General features: G+C 39.8%; 1 protein-coding gene across 1 annotated transcript; it reads left to right on the plus strand.

Moving 5' to 3' along the window:
• Window positions 1–17,100: 17,100 nt before the first annotated feature.
• LOC121255922 (low affinity inorganic phosphate transporter 4-like) lies at window positions 17,101–18,904 on the plus strand. Its single transcript, XM_041156479.1, has one exon. The coding sequence runs from the start codon at window positions 17,225–17,227 to the stop codon at window positions 18,809–18,811; it is 1,587 nt and encodes a 528-aa protein (XP_041012413.1). The 5' UTR covers window positions 17,101–17,224; the 3' UTR covers window positions 18,812–18,904.
• Window positions 18,905–24,465: the final 5,561 nt, after the last annotated feature.

The following is a 24,465-nucleotide window of genomic DNA, read 5'->3' on the forward strand; positions in this document are numbered from 1 at the left end:
ACGCGGTAGGGATGGTGGTAAGCAGGGACGGTGGTAGAGTCCCGCCTGCGATTCCCGCCTACAGTGTCCGATAATTGGATTGTTTGTGTGAATCATTTTATGGGAAAATGTGTTACGGATATTTTGGGTCAAAATGGGATTTTTGGCGTGTGTTGGAAATAATCATTTTTCTGGGAAAAAAATGGTATTTTATGGTTAACTGTATTTTGCTATATTGTTGGTTGCATTAATGTATTTTTATCCCGAGAGTTGTTTGGTTTATACTTACCTGTGGTACCATTTTATGGTATCGCAGATTTTGATGCAGATGGTGATGACGAGCCTTAGCTTGGCTCCGTTGGAGGAGTGATCTGGGATTGCTCCTGTTTAGTGAGTTATGTGTTTTTATCAGTTTATGTATTCACCTTTTGTATTATATTTGGGATGACTGTATAATTTTTTAAAGATAAATTGTTTTAAATATTTGTATTTAAATTCTGGTACTTAGTTGACTATCCGCTGCGTTATTATATTTGTACACTGTTGCATGTACACACACTGGCACTTCGTTGGGATGTGTGACCGTGTTGTCACCATCTTGGCGTCTCGATCCCTGTGTATTTATATAAGGGGGATTGGGGGCGCCACAGGTGGTATCAGAGCAGTTCGGCTCTGGGTAAAACCACATGTCCCATAGGTGTAGTACCAGAAAATTTTAAAATTTGATTTGAAATTGTTTTGTTGAGAGTACATTATTTTAATTTAATTTATTTATTTTAATTGTACGTTAATTGTTTGTTATTTATCTTATTTTTGTTATTTTAGTTTATTTAGTTATTTTATTATATGGCAGGCAATTTTACTTGTTTCAATTATTTTCTTGTGTACTATTTCATCTGTTTTATTCCTTTTATCTTATGATATTTTATTTTGTTGGTTTTATTTTATTTTATTTTATTTTATGTGATATGGTTGTATTTTAATTTATTTTACTATAATTATATTTTTTAGTTTGTTTTAAACTGATAGTGGGGTTAAGGGTTACGCTATGGCAGGAAAATGGTACGACCAAGAAGGCAAGCTAATGAGCCCGAGGATGAATTACCGAGGGGTGATGGAAATTATGCCATGGCGAGGGCGTTGAATAGGATGACGGAGTTTCTTCAACAGAATTTTCGTCCGCAGCAAGGAGAGCAGTACAGGGCGATGCAGGCCGGGTGCACCTATGAGCGCTTCTTAGCGCATAGGACCCCTGCTTTTTCTGGTGAAGAGGATCCATTACGGGCTAGAAGGTGGATTCAAGATCTGGAAAGAACGTTTGAAGTCTGTGGATGCACAGAGGCCCAGAGGGTATTATATGGGAGTTATATGCTGCAAGGTGAAGCGGCGAATTGGTGGGAGACCAAGCGGTCACTTTTAGAGATGGAGTTGGGATCCTTGGCTGCTGTGTCTTGGCAGCGTTTTAAGAAAGAATTTGATGATCGATTCTTTCCTGTTTCGGTGAGACGGCAATTGGCTCGGGATTTCAATAATTTGGTTCAAGGAGACATGACTGTCGAGCAGTATGCAAGGAAATTTATGGAGCTTGGACGGTTCGCTCCTCACCTCATTGCTACGGAAGAGATGCGAGCTGAACGTTTCCAAGAAGGGTTGCGCCCTCAAATCCGCAGGCAGGTCGCATGCTTGGAAATCCAGAACTTTCAGAGGTTGGTCAATGTGGCCTCAATTGCTGAGCGAGAGCGAGGTGCTGTGGTAGGTTCCCCTCCGGGTAAGAAGCGACTGAACGTTGATGGTGAAGGGAGCAGCTCCGGGTCGCCACAGAAGTTTGTGCAAAGGATCGGGGCCAGAGCGCAGGCAGCTTCCGGTATACGTATTGGGGGCCGAGCTCCAGTTTGTGGTAGATGTAATAGAGCCCACGAGGGCGAGTGTCGTCAGGGTTGGAACCAGTGCTTTGAGTGTGGTCAGACAGGACACTTTGCTCGTGAGTGCCCTAATTGGACCCAAGGAAATCAGGGTGGTCATCGCGGTGGTAGGACTAATCAGAGGCAACTAGTTCAGGCTCGGGTGTATGCAGTGACTCCTGGTAGTGCTGGCGACGAGATTCCAGGGACTCAGGACGCTGGAGTTACGGCAGGTATGGGTCTAATCTTACCTTTCGTAATGGATGCCATGTGTGGTTTATTCTTGGGTTTTGGAAAGTTATGCAAGTTGTATCCATGCCCGTTGGGTGTTGGAGGTTGTGTGATTTTCTTAAGAGTGTTCTGGTTGTACTTGGTATCCTGCTTTAGAGTGATGGTTGGCCCTACAAATTTCGAGGACGAAATTTTATTTTAAGGGGGGGAGGATGTAACACCCCGTATTTCAGTGTATTTTTACTGAAGGATTATTTTTTTATTGTTCAAAAATATATCCTCTTATTTTAAAATTGGTTGGATTTTTAGTAAGTTTATTTCTATGATTTTAATTTGGTGAAAATTAAATTTTATGTGCTTTCTAAATATTTATTTATTGTTATGCATTTAAATTGCTTTTAATATTTAAATTAATTACCGTGAGATTTAATTATTTCAATTTGACTTTACCATTACGTTTAAATTATTTTATTTAACTTGTGGTTTTAAAATCGTCTCCGTTGGATCTTTTTTGTGACCCAAGTTATGAGGATTGGACCTCATTTCTTTTCCTCCATTTTTTCTTTCCTTCCTTTTTCTTTTCTTTCTTTTCTTTTCTTCCTTATTTTCCTCTCCTTCCCGCGCGAGCTCTCTCTCTCCTCTCCTCCGCCCGTTTCCTTCGTCTCCTCCCAGCGCCGCCGTCGCGCCGCCGTGCGCGACACCGCCCAGCCGACCAGCTTCCCCTCCCTCCGGCGACCTCACCTCCCAAACCTCAGCCCCTACCTCGCCGCCGGTAGCCCACACGCCCCCCACGAAGCCGCGGCCCACCTTCACGCCAGCGCCGCCGTGAGCCGGCGGTGGCCCTCACCGCCCAGCCCATTAGCTTCCCCAGCCGCCGGCGACCTCACCCCACCAATCTCACCTCCATCCGTGCCGCCGTTAACCACCAGTAGCTCTTCGAAGCCGCAGCACTCCTTCCGCCGTAGCGCCGCCGTCGCACCACCATTGGCCACCATCTTCCTACCACTTCATCCCCGACCTCTTGGCAACCCATTGGACCCAACCCCACCTCCGATCCGTCACCGGTGAAGCTCCACCAACTACATTTCCGATTTGGGCATTTTGGTCTTCTACCGCCCATTCCGCCGCCACCCACGGCAAACCACCACCACCATTGGCTTCACCGACCTCCCTAGGCCCTACCCTACCATTTTTGGGTCTTCGTTTGTCCTCGTTGAAAAGTGGGTATCTGTGACCCACGGCCACAGTGTATTTTACACTGTGGTGTTGCTCAGAAATCACCACTTGCAACTTCGAGATCCTCCGGAAATTATTATATTGCACTGTAAGTATTTTCCTTAAAGAACTTTCGTGATTTAAATATATTTTTGCACTAACGCATATTATCTGTGAATTGGGTTGTTTTGCCGGACTGAGTCCGAGGAGTTTCGGGGGTTGGATGGATTGTGGACGGAGTTGTGTTTGTTTGCATTGTGAATTGTGGTTGTTGGTTATGACTTGTTTACGTACATCGCATATTGCATGCATGATCATGTTTGTAAAGAAAACTGGGTTTTCGTGTATTGCATACATGTTTATGTATTTATTGGATTTGGATTTTCATGTGAGTAAAAGGAAAGAGACTGTAGGGATGGTGGTAAGCAGGGATGGTGGTAGAGTCCCGCCTGTGATTCCCGCCTACAGTGCTCTGTTAAGTATTTATTGTGTGTAAAGGAACTGTAAGGATGGTGGTAAGCAGGGATGGTGGTAGAGTCCCGCCTGTGATTCCCGCCTACGGTGCACGCGTTAGGGATGGTGGTAAGCAGGGATGGTGGTTGTGTCCCGCCTGTGATTCCCGCCTACGGTGCACGCGGTAGGGATGGTGGTAAGCAGGGACGGTGGTAGAGTCCCGCCTGCGATTCCCGCCTACAGTGTCCGATAATTGGATTGTTTGTGTGAATCATTTTATGGGAAAATGTGTTACGGATATTTTGGGCCAAAATGGGATTTTTGGCGTGTGTTGGAAATAATCATTTTTCTGGGAAAAAAATGGTATTTTATGGTTAACTGTATTTTGCTATATTGTTGGTTGCATTAATGTATTTTTATCCCGAGAGTTGTTTGGTTTATACTTACCTGTGGTACCATTTTATGGTATCGCAGATTTTGATGCAGATGGTGATGACGAGCCTTAGCTTGGCTCCGTTGGAGGAGTGATCTGGGATTGCTCCTGTTTAGTGAGTTATGTGTTTTTATCAGTTTATGTATTCACCTTTTGTATTATATTTGGGATGACTGTATAATTTTTTAAAGATAAATTGTTTTAAATATTTGTATTTAAATTCTGGTACTTAGTTGACTATCCGCTGCGTTATTATATTTGTACACTGTTGCATGTACACACACTGGCACTTCGTTGGGATGTGTGACCGTGTTGTCACCATCCTGGCGTCTCGATCCCTGTGTATTTATATAAGGGGGATTGGGGGCGCCACAATGCGTTTTTCCAAGCCTCTTCAAACAACGTCTTCCAGAGATCCCCACTTAAGTCTTCAGTTCACTTTGACTTCAGAGAGTTAACTTCCTTCTTTATCTTCCTTTGGTCTTCTTCTAGATCCTCCTAGGGTTTCCTTGCCACCCTTATTGCCCACAAAGGGTGGGTAAAAGTGCTTAAGCCTCCAAAAATTTTCCTAAGTGTTATCATCTTCAGAAATTTCACTCCATTTCACTAAGACTTCTGAGAGGGGTCAGTTTCCTTGGCGCTTGACATGACGATCAACGATGGCTTCGGGCTCTGGGAGCATTTCTTCTTGTGCATCGACAAGTGGAAGTGTCGACAGGGGTTGGATTTGAGTTCCTACCTTCTTCTTTAAACAAGAAACATGGAAGGTGAGGTGGATCTTTGCTGTAGTGGGTAGATCCAAACAATATGCAACCGATCCAACCTTTTGCTTAACTAGAAATGGACCATAGAAATAGTGTGAGAGTTTCAAATAAGTTGCGCCTAGTGGCCAGAGAAGCTTGCCTGTAGGGCTGCAGGTGCAGGTGACAGGCGTAGGTACACCCTGTCACCCACTATAAAATCCCTTTCTACTCTTTTCTTATTAACATAGTATTTCATACGAGTTTGTGCAATCTATAAGTTTTCCTTTAGCAATTTCAAAATTTGTTCCCTTGTGCATAATAATTTATCAACTGAGTCATTGGTAGAGGCACTTGGAACATAAGAAATGAGGGGGGGGGGGGGGGGGATAGCCCTCGAGGCACTTGTTTAGGGCTTCAGTGTGGCCATCACTTTGGGGGTGATAGGCCAAACTGTAATTGAGTGAAGACCCCTGCAGTGTGAAGAAGGCATTCCAAAAAGTGTTTATAAACACTGGATCCCTGTCAGACACAATAGATTTAGGTAACCTATGTAGTTTGAAAACATGTTTCCTGAATAAATCAACCACGGTGGAAGCCGTGTAAAGGTGGGCTAGAGGTATGAAGTGCCCAAACTTAATAAGACGATCCACCACTACCAATATAACATCAGATCTGTGAGACTTAGGTAACCTTTCATTCTTGATAGACTGACATAATAGGCACTCTCGAACCATTTATTTTATGTCATGCTTCATTCCCTTCCATATAAAGTCCCTCTTTGCCCTGTGGTATGTTTTTAAATATTCCAAATGACTTGCTAAGGGGTCAACATGAATATAATGCAGTACTTTAGTTTTGAAACTAGAGTCTCAAACAATGACAATTATGCCCTTCTTTATAGTCAATCCCTATTATAAATGGAAGCCCTTGGGTGGGTCTGAGTTACTTGAGAGCCTAGTAATCAAATCCCTCATTTTTGTTGATTCATTATAGTTCCTCAATTCATTCAGGGTTAGGAAAAGAGATCATGGCCAATAACCCTTGTGGGCTGATCTCTTCCTCACCATTCCTTGATAAAGCATCGGCTACCTAGTTCTCCTTACCCTTCTTGTAAGTAATAGTGAAGTTATAGCCCAACAGCTTGTTGAGCCATTTTGGTTGAACCCCCATGCCCACTCTTTGCTTCAAAATGTACTTTAAAGCCTGTTGGTCAGTCTTAGTAATGAAGGATTGGCATAGTAAATAAGGCCACCACTTTTGAATTGTTGTTACCATGGCAAAAAAATTCTTTCTCGTAAGTGGATAACATGAGGGTTTTACCCTTTAGAGCCTTACTCAAGATGGCAATAGGCTGATTGAATTGCATTAACACTGTCTTTATGCCCTTGCTACTTGCATCACATTCAATAGTGAAGGAGTGTGAAAAATTTGGTAACCTTAAAACCAGGGGAGTGGATACAACCTATTTCAATTCTAAGAATATTTTATCAGCATCTTCAATCCACATAAAAGCATTCTTTTTAAGCAGCTAGGTGAGTGGTGCTGCAATTAAACCATAGTGTTTTATGAACTTACGGTAATAGCCCGTTAAGCCCAAAAACCCACGGAGTGACCTAATACTAGCTGGTGTTGGCCAGTCTATGATTGCTGCAATCTTAGAAAGATCAACCTTAACCCCTTCAGAACTGATAATATGCCCCAAATAATCAATTTCAGAAAACCCAAATTTGCACTTTGAGAGTTTAGCATAGAGTTTGTGGCTGTTTAGTACCTCTAAAACCTGTTGAAGGTGATCTAAGTGCTCCTCCCATGACTTGCTATAAACTAAAATGTCGTCGAAAAACACTAATAGAAAGTGCCTAAAAAATGGATGAAATATGGTATTCATAAGGCCCTGAAAAGTAGAGGGCGTTGGTGAGCTCGAAGGGCATCACAAGGAACTCATAATGCCGCTCGTGTGTCCTGAAGGTTGTTTTGGGTACATCTTCAGGGGCTACCCTGATCTGGTGATTCCCAGATCACAGGTCCAGCTTAGAGAAAATCATTGAGCCATATAACTCGTCCAATAGTTCATCAATAATTGGTCTAGGGAACTTATCCTTAATTGTTGCCTGGTTAAGTGCCTTATAATTCACACATAGACGCCAACTTCCGTCCACCTTCCTCACTAATAATACCGGGGATGAAAAATGGCTATTACTCAGCCTGACTACCCTAGTGGTAAGTGATTCTGCAATAATTTTTTCTATCTCTGTCTTTTGATAATAAGGGTAACGATATGGTCTAATTAAAATTAGATGAGTTTCCTTTTTCAAAATAATTCTATGGTCATGGGACCGAAAGGGTGGTAACCCTTTGGGCATCTCAAGGCTTGCTGAAATTTATTAAGGATACCCTGAATCTCCATAGGGACTGTATTGTAGTGTTGTTCCAGCTCAGTGCCCATTAACTATAATAAAATTCCCTTCCTTTTACTGATTGAATGTAAGAGGGTTTTGTTGCTACCCTCAAAAGACAGCCCCGAAGGGCTTAAGCCCTTTAAACTGACTTTCTTATCCTCATAGGCAAACTCCATTGTCAACTTAGAGAAATCTCAAATAATGGGACCCAAAGTCACCAACCAATTAACCCCCAACACAATATCACCCAATGATAAGATATAAAAAGAAGGGTAAAACTGAATATCTTGTATCTTTGTGCGTACATTACTGCAATATCCTTCACTTTGTATCAGGTCCCTATTTGCTATTTTGACTGATAATTGTTTAGTCATATTGACCCTGAGTTTGGCTTTCAATGCAATAGATGTATCAATGAAATTATGTGTACTCCCTGAATCAATGAGGACTACAACTTGTTCTTGACCAATTCTTCCTAGGAGTCTCATTGTATTAGCACTTGGGTTCTAGAAATTGCATTCAGTGAAATTTTTGGGTCCTTCTCCCCGGGTACAACTGGTACTGTCACAGAACTTCCTCCCATTTCCACCAATTGAGCTTCATGTTCTTCATTACTCACTACCCCCATGTCTTTCACTTCATTTTCATGACCATGTAATACATAGATCTTTTAGGACTTACATATGTGAGTTGGGTTTCGTTTCTCCTCGCAGTGATAGTAAAGCCCCTTCCGACGCTTGTCATCCATAGAGGTGGATAAAATCCTTCTATTGGGGGTGTATATTTAGTGGTCTTAAAACTGCTATCACTTGATTGGCCACCTTGTGATGAAAACTTTCCAGGTTGTGAAAAAGACTTCTCAAACATATCTGAAAACTCTTCTAGCAGAGAATAGGTATTCCTCTTGTATCTTGGCTAGGCTAAAGGTTACCCCAAGGTTGATGAGGTTGAGCATTCAAATGGGCAAACAGATCTCGCCTTTCAGCCATCTCTTAAAGCAACTAAGCTTGTGATGGTCAGACAACCCTCTTAGTTTGTTTGATAGTGCCTTAAACTAAGCCTTATAGGTAGCTATTGAGGAAGTTTGTTTAAGTCTTGTGAGTGCTTCCATAGGGTCATCGTAAGCTGTAGGCCCAAATCGTAATAATAATGCTCTCACAAATGTTTTCCATGATGTAAATTGCCCAGATTCAGCGACATCTTGGTACCACACCAAGGTCTTTCCCTCCATGTTGTATGAAGCCATCAATAACTTTTGAGCAAGAGGTGTTTGATGAAAGTCAAAATATTGTATGACCTTAAATACCCACCCAGCAGGGTTATCACCCTCAAAATGGAGAAAATCCAAACAGACGCCCATTGTAAACATTCCCCTATGAGGGAACTGGTCCTCTTAAGACCCACTTGGAGTTTTCTATTAACATTATTATTTTGGTCTGCCGTTATTGTTCTCATCATATTAGTAAGTTGCTCTAATCTTTCATTAAATTAATCTAACCTTCCGTTGACATTTTGCATGGCTTTTCATGGGGATTCACCTGTCGTTGAAGTGCATCTTGCTACTTCCTGGAGCGTGTACCATCTGCCATCAGGATCAAGACTATGGATACTAAATGTTAAGTCCCTGTTGGAAGCTTTTGTAATAGATTTTTTTAGTAATGAAAAGAAATATAATATCAAGCTCAGTCAGAATGAAGATGAAGGAAAACAGGGAAGAATTTCATTCAGACAAAATAACCACGGGTCTGTTTGAGGCAACCCAACATCCACAACTAGTCTAGAAATATTTTGATTCTGCTTGTCCTTTAATGTTTCATCCTCTTCCCTATATACAATCTGAGATTCTAATGGAATTCCAGTACATGAAACGCAAAAGCAAAAATAATGGTAAATGACAAAAAAAAGATAGATTCAAGGTCACAATCTTAAACACTGCGTTTCATATATGAAATGCAGTGCTGAAACACTACACTAAATGAAACATTGTGGAAAATTATAAACATTTCACTGTAAAGGAAAAAAATGAGATCTTTCAACATTACCAAAATTGTACCAAACGAGTTTCCTTCTCAACCAGCGACAACCTAGGAGAAGTCACTCAGTTTGACATGTTCCCTAGTGACCAGAGGAGCTATACTACAATAATGCTTCATCTCAGTTTTTCAGTTTTTCAGTTTCACAGCACAACCAGAAAACATAGCACAATTGATAAATTAATCACAACACAGACATGGATCAGAGCATAGTGAATACAATAAAGGTAAATAACAATAATTAATAATGCAGATGCATGAACAGACAAATACTGGATGACATGGCAATAATACATCAACCAATGGCTGAACAACACACAGATTCACAAATCACAACTACACGCGATTCCTAGTGCTTCACTAGGCCCTCGGCCAACAATTCCAACACAACCAGACTGCAACAATACAGTTAAACAATTTTCTAATGTTAGTATTCCAAGGGTCAACCTAAGGTTTTACATACAACGCAGAAGGCAATTTTGGATGATCGAACGCACTGTCTAGGATATCTTGTGTGTGCGTACGCGTTGTTGCGAGATGGACAACAGTTATTTAAAACTAACGATGCCTAAAAATTAATATGAAAGTAGAGTGGCACACAACTTACTTTGGTAGCGTCAAGAGGGGCGGAGCACAGTGGCTGCAGTGGCGCGACACAGTGAACAGTGGCAATTTTTGGGCAAAACGAGACTCAACGTGTGAAAATTTGTGGGTGATGGATCTGATGAACTCAGAGGATGGGAAGGGGGACTACCGGTGGCTGGTGGTGGTTGGCGACAGTAAGTAAAACCCTAAGAGAGAGATATATATATATACATATATATATATATATATGGTTTCGATATTGGGGAAGATTTGAGATGGAAGAGGTCGAGTTGGAACTAGAGGGTTGGGGGTGGTCGGGCGATCTTCAATTACTAGTGGAGGGTGGCGATTCATGGCGGTGGCGCCTTAATTGAGGGACAGAGGATGAGACTGAAGGAGACTGAGAGAGAGAGTGATCTATGGGAAGAAGGGCATGACATCTACTAGGGCTTGAGGTTGATCAGTGATGAGCAGCGGTGGTGTATCACAGTGATGAAGGCGGTAGCGGGGTGGTTGCTAGACAACACCGCGATAGGGAGCCGAGCCAAAGCTAGGAGGTGACAGTGTGAGAGGGACGAGGCCTTATGGGTGGCTGCCTAAGACATCGCCAATGACAATGGTGTGAGGCTTGGCTACTTAGGAAAGGGAAGATGGCTGAGAGAGAGAAGCGAAAACAAAGGGACTAAGGAACAGAGATATCAATGGACTACTAGCAACGATGAGCTCAATGTGGCGGGGATGCGATGGTGCCGACGAAGTGGGGTAGAACTGGGAAGGGTGAAAAGCAAGTGTTTGGCGTTGGAAAAGAAAGAGAAAGAAGGAAGAACTTAGGGTTTTAACCCTTTAAGCAAAAACGATATCATATGGGATAAGGGGCTGGGCTTTATGTAACGCCCCGACCCCGAGGGTCCGGAGAGTTAACTTATAAAACCTGATAATCAGCTCTAACAAGGCTAGAGTACTTCCAAATTCAAGAATATATCTATTTTTCAAACCTCAAATCGAACGTAAATACTTCAATTAAATAAATCAAATAAACTCATTTATCCAATATTCAATCCAATAACCCAAATAAAATCAACTCTTCTTCATGTCTCAAATAACAACTAGAAATAATAAAACATTAACATAGTTTCCATAAACCGTCTAAATCCATTGAAGCAAACTTAAGAAAGATAATTAACCTCCAACACCAACACTAATATTATGAGATACCCAACAACAAATCAATGCTAATCTTCTCCATAGATTCTAATACTGATCTTCAGCTGAGCCATCGATGTCATCTGAAATATTATGAAGATTTACGGGGTGAGTTATCGACAACTCAGCAAGCAAAGAGCATATACTAGCATGTAAACATGAGCATTTATAACATTCGATAAGCCGAACAAAACATTTGCTTTCTGAATGCGGAAACAAAACTTGTACAAAAACATTAGAACGAAATTTTTCAGAAAAATATACTTATTCCAAAAAGAGAATCCGTTGGCATTTCTAAACTGAAACATTATAATCTTATCATCGTTTAATATCACATCGGGACAATACCATGTTTAACCCCCGTGGTAGGGTTATAAACCACCATTATACCCGTGGCTGGGCCATTTTCCATGTTTCACCCCCGTGGTAGGGTTATAAACCACCATTATACCCGTGGCTGGGCCGTATACCATGTTTCACCCCCGTAGTAGGGTTATAAACCACCATTATACCCGTGGCTGGGCCTTAACAGAAACAGAACGGATCTCATCGAAAATCCGATTACAATCATATACAGAATCAGAACTTCATGCCAATGTTTTCAGATGACACATCACATCAAAACAAAACCACTGAAAAGCTTCAGATCATTTCGCATGTTCGAGATAAACATAAACAAAACATTCTCATTTGTTCATAACAAAACTTTTAGAATTCCTTATTCGCTCTTTTACATAGTTCAGAAATAAAGTGCACAAAACTAGCTCATGTCTACACCAGTCATGACAGAAAAATACTTTCTCTTATGTAGAATTTATGCATATGCAGAATAAACATCTGAGGTTGTTTTCAGATCATCTCTTTTCAAAAAGTAAACACATTTATTCTCAAAGTCAACCTCATTTTATTTGTTTTATGCAAAACTAGTATATGAACCCCGCTTACCTGGGCAACTTAGCTTTTCAGAAATTTCCTCAAAAATGTCGAGTCGACTATAAATCGTCACCTATAAAAATAATCACACAATTTCCGTAAGTTTTCAATCAATCACGGATTTCCATATTTAAGCCTAAGCTTCTAAAATAATCTATCTTAATTTCTCAAAACTTAAAACCCTCATAATCTCAAAATATATCACCACTTCCTAAAAAATCACCAATATCCACCATGACCAACGTCAAATTCAAAACACCAATATTTAACTCCGAAACAGCGAACAAATTTCATAGCATAAACCAATCACACAACCAACTCCATCATCCAATCCAACCGACCCCTTTACTCCTCGGACTCAGTCCGGCACAAACAGCAAATTCACAGTAAATATAAATTAGCGCAGAAATACATTTAAATCTCAAAAGTTATTCGAGAAAAATACTTACAATGCTATAATATAATTTTTGAAAGATCACGGAGGTGCTAGAAGCGGCAACGCAGCAACAAAACAGTGCCAAATGCACTGTGGCCGTGGGTCTCAAAAACCCACTTTTGAACGGGTGCAAACGAAGACCCGAGATTGATAGGGTAGGACTTAGGGATGTCGGTGAAGCTAATGGTGGTGGTGGTTGGCCGTGGGTGGCGGCGCAAAAGGCGGTAGAAGGCCAAAATACCCAAATCGAAAATATTGATGAATGTGCTTCACCGGTGACGGATCGAAGGTGGGGTTGGGTCCAATGGGTTGGCAAGAGGTCGAGGATGATGTGGTGAAGAGATGGTGGCCGGAAGTGGTGCGACGACGGCGCTGGAACGAATGGTGGCCGCGGCTTTGAAGGGCTACTGGTGGTTAACGGCGGCGCGGATGGAGGTGAGGTTGGTGGGGTGAGGTCGCCGGCGGCAGGGGAACACAAAGGGGTGGGCAGTGAAGGCCACCGCTGGCTCACGGCGGCGCTGGCGTGAAAGTGGCCCGAGGCTTCGTGGGGTGCGTGCGGGCTACCGACGGCGAGGTAGGGGCTGGGATTTGGGGGTTGAGGTCGCCGGAGGGAGGGGGAGCTGGTCGGCCGGGCGGTGTCGCGCACGGCGGCGCGACGACGGCGGTCTGGGTGAAGGTGACGGACGCCGGGGAGAGAAAGGGAGAGGGGGCGCGCGCACGGGGGAAGGGAGAAATAAGGAAGAAGAAAAAAAAGAAAAGAAAGAAAAGAAAAGAAAATGAGAGGAAGAAAAATGGAGGGAAAAGAAATGAGGTCCAATCCTCATAACTTGGGTCACAAAAATGATCCAACGGAGACGATTTTAACACAGCAAGTAAAATAAAATAATTCAAACACAGTGATTAAAGTGAAAATAAATAATTAAACCCAACAACAAGTTAATTTAATTCGAGAAGAAATTTAAACGCATAACAATAATTAATTTAGAGAAAGCACTTCAAAAATAATTTTCGTAAATTAAAAATCATAAAAATAACACAACTAAAAATCTAACAATTTTAAAACAAGAGAATAAATTTTAAATTAATAACAAATAATCTTTCAATAAAAAAAATATATTAAAAAAAATACGGGGTGTTACACTTTAGGTCCTAGTTTGGGCTTCTTACTGGCCAAGCCCACAGTGACACAAGATAGTAAACCAAAATATTGGGTTTGGGGCTAGGCTTCACAGCTCCATCCTTTATAGTCAATGTATTGATTTTGCTAGGTACGAAGGGAGGAAGAAGTCATTTGTGAGATGAAATGAAGGAAAATGAATTCTAGATAAGGAAATATGAGAGTTTAGAAATTAATTTTGGATTTGGATTTCTAAGACAAATGGAGTGATTTCTTTGGGATTAACTTTTGCAGACACTGCCACACTCTTCTCCACCTTTGCTGCCTTTTCTACGCCTTCCTCCGTGACGTCATCTTCATCTTTCGTTCCATTTTCTTCATGCACTACTAGGGGTGATAAATGGTCCGGTTGGACCAAACGGACCGATCATTTCCGTCCAGACCGGACCGGATTGAGATTGAGACCCGTCGGTCTCGGTCCATGTTTTAGAGGATCGAAAAGTTTCGGTCCGGTCCACGGTCCAAGGTTTTTCCAGACCAGACCGGACCGAATGAAAAATAAAAAATATATATTTTATATATATTATTTATATAATAATTGTACAATTAACAATATAAAATTTTAAATATGTTATTAATACTTGTTAATATTCTATAAATTAACAATATTTTATATATCTTCATCTAACCTATCACTATTAACAATATAAAATTTTAAATATGTTATTAACACTTGTTAATATTCTATGAATTAACTAATATATAATATCAATTAGTTAATTATATAGTATTATATAAATTAATAATGTAATTTTTATCTAATTTATTATCATTGACCATATACAATATTTTTTTTATTGAGTTTGTTACATAATCCACATTAATAAGTCGCTTAGTTTAATTTAGTATTTTAAATAAATTTTTTTATTAATTGATTTAAAAAAAAAGAAAAAAAAAAGGCTGGACCGAATGGACCAATAGTTACCGGTCCGGTCCGATCCCTATGAGTGTCCGGTCCGGTCCGGTCTGAAACCGGACCGACCGATTTGCATCCCTATGCACTACCGATTTTTGTGTTCCTTGAGTTGAATCCGTAGCTGCCAAGTTCTCTTTGTCCTCCTAGTCTTGCCACTCCACGCGGTATTGCTTCAAAACCTTGTAATTTTCGTGGACTCGATTAACTAAATTCTTGAGTTGCAGAAGTGGTTCAAGAATATTTTCCATCAACAACAGATTTTCTTGTTGTTTCTTGAAACTTATCCCGTCCATAGAGAATTTGTGGCTCTAGATACCAATTGTAAAGACTCTGGTTCTTGTGTACTGAATTGTAATGGGAAAATGTAAATCAATGACAATCTATAGAAATGGAAATGAAAGCTAACTTCGAATATTCATCATATGATGTAATATTACACAGGGTATTCGAGGCAACCCAACCTCCAAGAAAACAAGCAGGTTCTTTCAAGTTTCCAGAATGAATAATCTCTCCCTATTGATTCCCCCTTTTACCATTCGTTCAACATCCCAGTGTAACCACCCTAAAACAGAGGCGTACAAAGTATATATAAAATGACAGAAGATAAAACCCTACGAAAATGACATACGCGGTAAAGATCATAAACAATTCTTACATGGTTTTAAATAAAGATTATATATATGTCTGATCAGAGCCATGTCATGAGGGAGCTTATATAAATATATATATATATATATATATATATATATATATATATTAAAGACCTCATCGATGCTTAATTTATATATGTGCATACGTGTAGGTACGTCATATATACATATATATATATATATCACGTGTTATAGCAAATTAGAATAACTCTTCTTATCATCTACTATTCATCATCCTACACCTCACATCTTATAAAAAACATCCTTATACCTTATTAAAAAATTATAAATATAAGATATGACATGTGAGTGAATAGTAACTGATGTATAACATTCCTCATCAAACTAAATCAGTTACCCAATTACAAAGCTTAATTTCTAAGGCTAGCGGCGCTAGTACCTACGTGGTACGGTTTTGCTTAATTAAAAAGAAAAAAAATGGATACATGCTAGCTTTGCTGCATATTGTTGAAAAATGGAAAGTAACGTCTAATATTAACAATGGCGCCCTAGTGTCTTTGATTTAGTGAATATTATCTATATATATGATTCTTAGATATATATATATATATATATATATATATTATATATACACACACATATATGTCCCTGATCATTTCAATAAGCACAATATTATTTGGCCATTTCCTTAATTGTAAGATGAAGAAACCTATGTACTTTTCAACTTGTACAACGTGCGATCACGACAACAACTTGGACAGCTTAATTTAAGGTTGATCGATATGTAACTTCTAATTCCAGATCAGAGAAAGCGAAGCCAAAGCATATAACCCACGGCCGGGCATGTACAAACAATAGGAACAGGAAGAAGACATGCACGCGCGCGGCCATACCCTAAAGGTGCAAAACCTCTTGATAGAATATCGGAATTAAAATAAACTATATATTTTCTAATTATAGAAAACGTACAGCATTTACACTTTTTAAAAAAAAATAAAATAAAATATCACGCTGCGCTAGAAATATTCGTTAAGACCCATCCTTGTATTAATTAATACATCTAATATGAATTTTCTCTGTCGATTCTTATTTCCTACATGACACACCCACGTGGCAAACCGGGTTCATGCTTTTGAGAAAATTCAATATATATAGGTTAATTAGTTGTTCTATGCTGCTATAAATTGTCCAAATGATACACGTATATATAGTTTTATTTACAATTTTATTTATAAGACTCATTTTGTTAATTTTTTTTTTGAAATTCAAATTTCATGATTTTCAGCATATCAATAACTGACTATAAGTTTTTGTAAATTTTTCTTAAGTACATTTAACATTTCCATTAATTTGTAATTATTTATTGCGAGTGTGATCTTAAGTAGGCATGCATTTTCTTGGCTGCAAAAACAATCCAAACTAAATGGAATGTTGTTTTTTTTCCCTTGACACATCATTATCATGTGTACATTTTCTGCCGTGTCGAGATCATAAATTGGCACCAAAGCTAGCTAGCTTACAATATATGTTCTGGTAATTAGAATAAAAAACTAAAATATTTGATGATTTTTATCCAACGTCGCGCGTCTTCGTGGATCTAGCAGGTATATTCTTAAGCTTTCGCCTAGTAATTAATTAAATGGTTGGCTGATTAGTGAATCCGGCTGACCGCATACTAGCTAGTTTTTAGCCATGATATATACCATATTGTCTTAATTTATTAGGTAGGCATATGCGAGACATATATTATATATAATATCCTTAATTTATTATATCTATGCAAATGGAATATCCTTCAAATATTACTTTGTTAATTTCTCTCGTCTTTACCCCCGAAACCTAGGATTAAACGTTCCTCTCTTCATTATCATTTCCTATTTTCCTTCATAACCAGCTATAAAAATGAGCAAGATATAATTCAGTACTGCACAAATCAAACCCAGCTTGGGCACAAAAAAGAAAAGAAACAAAAAGAAATGGCCTTAGCTGTGCTAGACGCCCTTGACTCTGCCCGCACACAATGGTACCACATCACTGCCATCATCATCGCCGGAATGGGGTTTTTCACTGATGCATACGACCTTTTCTGCATCTCAACTGTTTCAAAACTCTTGGGTCGTCTCTACTATGCCCCTGGCAGTAAGCCTGGAAAGCTCCCCCACGCGGTTAACAATGCCGTGGTTGGTGTTGCGCTAGTTGGCACGCTAACAGGCCAACTGTTCTTTGGCTGGCTGGGTGATAAACTTGGTCGTAAAAAAGTTTACGGCCTCACTCTAGTCATCATGGTTGTTTGTGCCATATGCTCCGGCTTGTCCTTCGGCACCACGACTGCAGGATCTGTAATAACAACGCTCTGTTTCTTCAGGTTTTGGCTAGGGTTTGGCATTGGAGGAGACTATCCACTCTCAGCCACGATCATGTCCGAATATGCTAACAAAACAACTCGTGGGGCATTCATTGCTGCAGTGTTTGCGATGCAGGGTGTGGGGATTATATTCGCGGGCCTAGTTTCCATGATACTTTCAAAGATCTTTCTAAGCTACTATGAAACTGTTCCATTCAGGGACGATCACTTTCTTTCCGTAGAACGGGAGGGAGACTATCTATGGAGAATTGTGCTTATGATAGGAGCCGTTCCGGCGCTCTTAACTTACTATTGGAGAATGAAAATGCCAGAAACAGGTCGGTATACTGCCTTAATCGAGGGGAATGCCAAACAAGCTGCCGCCGATATGGGACGGGTTCTTGATCTTGAAATCCAAGCTGAACAAGAAAAGTTGTCCCAATTCAAGGCTGCTAACAGCTACCCGTTGCTTTCTGTGGAGTTTTATAATCGTCACGGGCTTCATCTAATAGGTACAACGAGCACATGGTTCTTGTTGGATATAGCATTTTACAGCCAAAACCTGACCCAAAAAGATGTTTTTCCGGCAATGGGTTTAATAAAGAAGGACATGGACCTTAGCGCTTTACGAGAGGTATTTGAGACGTCACAAGCCATGTTTGTCGTTGCATTGCTCGGGACTTTCCCTGGTTACTGGTTCACCGTGTTCTTCATCGAGAAGCTAGGACGGTTCAAGATCCAACTCATGGGGTTTTTCATGATGTCCGCCTTCATGCTTATCATAGGGGTCAAATACGACTACCTCAAGGAGCATGGCGCCATGTTCGCGGCTTTGTATGGTTTAACATTTTTCTTTGCAAATTTTGGACCTAATAGCACAACCTTTGTGCTTCCAGCCGAGTTGTTCCCAACCAGGTTAAGGTCGACATGCCATGCTATAAGCGCAGCTGCCGGGAAGGCTGGTGCAATGGTTGGCGCATTTGGGGTGGCGAACTTTACATTAGATGGTCAAGCAAAAGACATTAAGAAGGCCATGATGTTTTTGGCTGTCACCAACATGTTGGGCTTTTTTTGCACATTCTTAGTGACTGAGACAAAGGGGAGGTCTTTGGAGGAAATATCGGGTGAGGTTGCGGGCGGCAACGTCGAGACACAGAGCTCTGCTAGACAATTACCAGGTGCGAATCGAACTGCAGGAACTTATGGGGAGGCAATGTGAGGGGTGATATATTTTGCTTTGATACGAAGAAGTTAATGTGTACGTATATGATATATATGAAACGTCATACATTACGTTATGAGTCAAAATAAGTTATCAAACAATATTGGGTTACACACACGAGTACGTAGTACTTGTGTTTCATTTGTGGTTTGCAGTGTCCAACAAATAAGAGCTGTTAAATGTAATGAACTTGTGATTTCAAAGGAGCCTTGGCTAAGGATGAACTTGTTAATTCCGTTGTTGTGACTCTGTAATACATATGCTAATTTACTATATATGGAGTTGAATGTGAAATGTTAATTTCGTTGCACTATATATATATATATATATATATATATATATATATATAGATATCCCTCATGATTCGAATCAATATATATATATATATATATATAGATATCCCTCATGATTCGAATCACTAGAAATTATTGGGTGCAAGTTCTTCAACACAGATACATGCACGACACTACAACATATCCGGGCATTTACGGCGCTTTCTCATTTCGGTGGTCAAATTCGGTCGAAAGAAACCAATTATACACTTGACAATCACTAAGCTCCTCATCGACCATGGAAATCGCTGAGGTTCGAAAGTTTTTTCGGCATGTAATTTCCGCTGCAGAAAAAAACGCCGCATTAGGGGACTCAAATACTGGCATTTGCGTACATGCCAGTATTAATCCCAATTGCAGCAATATTGAGTCGTCGCAACAAGTGGAATGGTGAAAGTCACTTGTCGACAGCTTTTTAAACCGTGGTGTAGATACTTCTTGCGGCGATTAGAATTCACAGGAAAAAGTATAGGGCGAAACAAGTGGCATCAGATACGTCCGTTTCTGTACACGCCACAATTATTTCCAATTGCAGCACTATATAGTCATCGCAACAAGTGTCTTCAACTTCATGGATTGCCTACGGCGACATTTTTATCGTGGGATTATATTTATTGCGACGATATGGTTTCGCTGCAATAAGTGTTGACATCTGCAGCGTATATTGGATTTCTGTTAAAATGACGACTAATTCCGCAGTTATAACACACACATATATATTACAGACCCCCTTCTCCCGTATAATTTTTTCCCCAATTTCTGTTTGGCTAACTCATCACTCTCGCGCTCTGAACATTTCGTTGTTCGATTCTTGCCGCCGTTCCTGTCACCGTGAATCTATTGTCGCGCTGTTGCATCCTCGCCAGTAACGGAGTTATTCTATTGACCTCCATCTAACCATCTGATTTGTCTCTCTCTCATTCTATCTCTCTATAACTCTCACTCTGACCCCCTCTCTCTCTCTCCCTCTGTCATTAGGCTGCCCCACCGTGTCGCCGTACCTGTTAGAAATTTGGACCTACCAAATTCACTCCCAGGATCCACTTTTTGGTGAAATATGAAGAAAACCAGAGAAATAATAACAACACAAGAATTTACGTGGAAACTCCCAAAAACAGGAGAAAAACCACCAGACTCAGAGAAGAAAATACACTATGTGAAAAATTATTACAATCACACAATTTTTCTCCTCACCCAAATGACACCCACAAAACTTTCCTACTAGTAAAACTTTAACTCTCACCTCTTTCCTTTTTACAAGAAAAAACTAATAGAGGACTTTTCTTAGAGTCACAAGTTACTAATTAAGCTTATGACTTGGTGTAATTAACTAAGAGGCCAAGCACCCTATTTATAGGCCTTGAGACCTGCTCCACAATTCTCTCCCACCGATGTGGGACTCCAAAGGAGCAAACCCAACAATCTCCACCTTGCGACTTTGGCTGGTCCCACAGCCACGCTCCACTGCAATGAAGATCTTCATAGCTTTTGCTATCATGCTCCACCATAAAAGCATACCCACTCAGAATAAACCAATTCCAAGCATTTCAATTTCGGCCCATGTCGAAAATAACATTGCTGAAAAATTATGGTGCAACTTCCACGTTTGGCTTTCCTGGAAGTTCATCAGCCATCGACATAAATTTCCACCACACACCATGCATTAATGCCAAACCAATGCATGTGTGCAAACTTGTGGACCCACTAACATTAACACATCCTCTATCATGGCAACTTTGGGAATTAGCGGCATGCCATGAGGATGTACATGTCCCTTTAACAGACATCGTCTTCCATGGAGAGAGACACAACGTTAGTTTCATTACCAGTATCTCCATTTACTGACTTGGAGCCACTTGCCGAACCTGCTCCTGCTCTTGGACAATTTTTCTTGACGTGCCCAGATTGTCCACACCCCCAACAGACTACTTTCATCTTCATGGAGTTCTTCTTCTTTCCATTACCAGCTACTACCAATGCTAAGTTCCCAGGTGGACCATTTCTTCCACCACCTAGTCTTCTCTCTTCAGAAAAGAGTTTACTGGTAACCTCTGAAAAAATTATTTTCTCCTTCCCATGTATCAAAATAGGCTTCATATGCTCATAGGAAGGTGGAAGAGACCAGATGAGTCTCAAGGCTTGATCCTCATCATCAATTTTAACTCTAATAGATTCTAGCTCAGAGACAATGCCATTGAGTACACTTAAATGATCTGAAATAGTTGTACCTTCACTCATATGCAGTGTATGAAACTGCTCCTTCAGGTACACCCGATTTGAGACGCCCTTCGTCTGATACAAATCTTCGAGATTTTCCCAGAGTTCCTTTGCCGTAGATATTCCATGCACATTTGCAAGAACATTCTTGGCCAGGCACAGACGTATCGCACTTGCTGCTCTCAAGTCCAGATCCTCCCAATCTTCATCGCTCATTACAGATCTGCTCTTTGTTTCATCAGTCACGCTAGTATCACTGCTGACTTCAGGGATTGCTCTGCCCTTCAACGCCTTGTGTAATCCTGATTGAATCAAAATATCCTTGACTTGAACTTGCCACAAGCCAAAATTGATTCTCCCATCAAATTTCTCCACCTCATATCTGATAGAATTTGAAGCCTTACTTCCTGACATTGCTTCGATGAATTTTTACCGTAGAAATGAATAGTACTCACTAAGTAAGTTCCCAGGAAAGATTATTCTTTCCTAGACAGAACTTCAAGGTTCCCAGGAAAGATTGGAGGGTCACACTGGACCACTTAAATACCAATCTCCTAGACAGAACCTTCTTAGACTGTACGTATTCACACTACCACACCAAAGCTCCACCCACCAAAAGGAACCTAGTAGCTCTGATACCACTTGTTATAAATTTGGACCTACCAAATTCACCCCCAGGATCCACTTTTTGGTGAAATATGAAGAAAACCAGAGAAATAATAACAACACAAGAATTTACGTGGAAACTCCCAAAAACAGGAGAAAAACCACCAGACCCAGAGAAGAAAATACACTATGTGAAAAATTATTACAATCACACAATTTTTCTCCTCACCCAAATGACACCCACAAAGCTTTCCCACTAGTAAAACTTTAACTCTCACCTCTTTCCTTTTTACAAGAAAAAACTAATAGAGGACTTTTCTTAGAGTCACAAGTTACTAATTAAGCTTATGACTTTGTGCAATTAACTAAGAGGCCAAGCACCCTATTTATAGGCCTTGAGGCTTGCTCCACAATTCTCTCCCACCGATGTGGGACTCCAAAGGAGCAAACCCAACAGTACCAACCCTCTGCAGTGCGCCACCTCCACATGTGGTAAGCTTTCTTCTTCTGTATATACTACTATCTTTTCCATAGTCTGTGAAATGGTCTATATATATATAAGCCGCGTATAGACCCACTTTGGGAAAGTTGAGTTGCTGTTCAATATGTACCTAGGCGATTGAACTGTCCAATTTCATTTTTTTTTCAATTGATTTCACAGCAAAACAGTCTTTATAAGTAGTTATATATCGGGCCTTAATTTAAAAACATTTGTCCAGCTAATTGCCTGGCTTATACACCGAGTGTTTTGTAACATATATATTTTTAAGCTCCTTTAGTTCTCCACATATTGACTGATTGTTTGAGATACTTTAGACCATGTGAAAGCATAATTTTTGTGGCAAAGCATACTGATTGTATATACTCTTGCAATGACTTGAGTATTATTAATGTGAAGTATGGATGAATTGTCATTAAAGGCATCTAAATCCATCTTGGAGAGACCTACTCTCTCATGAAATTCCATCTTGGAGCTGTGAAAATCCAGCTTGTATGTTCTTGAGTTTCCAACCACATACTTGATTAAGGATACACTTGAGTTTACATGTAAATTATTCAAGGTATCTTGGGGCAAGTGTACATTTTTTGCATTCAACATGTCATCTTCAAAACCTTTCAACTATTCAAAACATGATAGTTTTTTCTAACAATCACTTATTCTCAATATATTTTTAACTTCTTATTTTTCCGCTTTAATTAATAAACAGCGGGCTGATATTGTGTTGTTGTTCTTGATACTGTGAACAACACTCTTCAAGATACCCACAACATATTTTGAATCAAAACTCTATTGAGTTGTTATAAAAGGAAGTTGGTTCACATTGAAACAAAGGTTGAAGGGGTTAGCCAACCTCTATTTGTAATGTGGGATGGCCGACTGTGCATATTGAATTCCCAACCTTTTGAAAAGCACCTAAATCCCAAATCCAATTATGTATTTCAAGACTTGGAATGTGCAAAATTAATTCAAGACAATTACTCAGCTTTATATACTCTTCCAATAAAGTGTCTTCCAACATTTTTTTTATTGGAATTTTCAGATTCTATGCTTCTTATTATTGTAGAGTGACATGACTGTGACATGCCACAAAGTTCCTACTTTCTGGCATGTAAGACTCGTATAGACTGCTATCTAATATAACCATACTTATTGGATCTCATGTTCAAGTAAAACAAGAAAGTATAATGTACATTTAGGTGACCGTATGATCAATTATCAAAATCGGCCTTATCCGACAACTTTAACCAATTTTGCCTCGACGCATTAAGTTTTCCATTTGGGTGCACGATGTGCATCAGTTTATTGCCAATAGACTTGTCATACATATAGGTTATATACATAGGGTACAATAATTATACTATGTTTTCTCTTTTCTCGATTTTTATACTCTTTTTCCCTATTGTAACAATACATAAATTTGAGATACACGATCTGCTTCTCTAGTTAGTGCACAATTATAGTCTTTTCTACTTTCTATGAATACTTTCTAAATAGTGAATGACATTTCAACGTATATATACTTGTATGCCCAACTATGCATATTGCATTCTCGGATGACATATATCCATGTATTTTGATATGTACGTCTAGTGAATGTACCTAACTAAATCATCACTAGAATCTGAAACTTTACTTGTCAAGACAACCAAATCTCCTAATTATGCATATCTAAACCCATTGATATTGATCGTTACAAGCAATGATGCACGGATTTCACCCAACCTGCTGCAATTATCCATCAATTAATCTAGCCCCAAATCCATGAAGAAGGATCAATATAGTGGAGTATATACTGTAAAAGGCTATGTTGGATGGTTTTGTATTATCTTTTTGAAGGTCCACCCGAAATATGACATTAGTAGTTAATATAGCTGAACAATGAGTTTCATGGGAGTATTTGTATTGGTGTTGTGTAATATGGTAGTTGCATTAACAACTATTACCAAAATTTATTACTGATGGTTGATTGTGGAATTCATTTTCTAATTTTTTGT

The sequence above is a fragment of the Juglans microcarpa x Juglans regia genome, chromosome 3D, assembly GCF_004785595.1.
Source record: "Juglans microcarpa x Juglans regia isolate MS1-56 chromosome 3D, Jm3101_v1.0, whole genome shotgun sequence".
NCBI classification, from domain to species: Eukaryota; Viridiplantae; Streptophyta; class Magnoliopsida; order Fagales; family Juglandaceae; genus Juglans; species Juglans microcarpa x Juglans regia.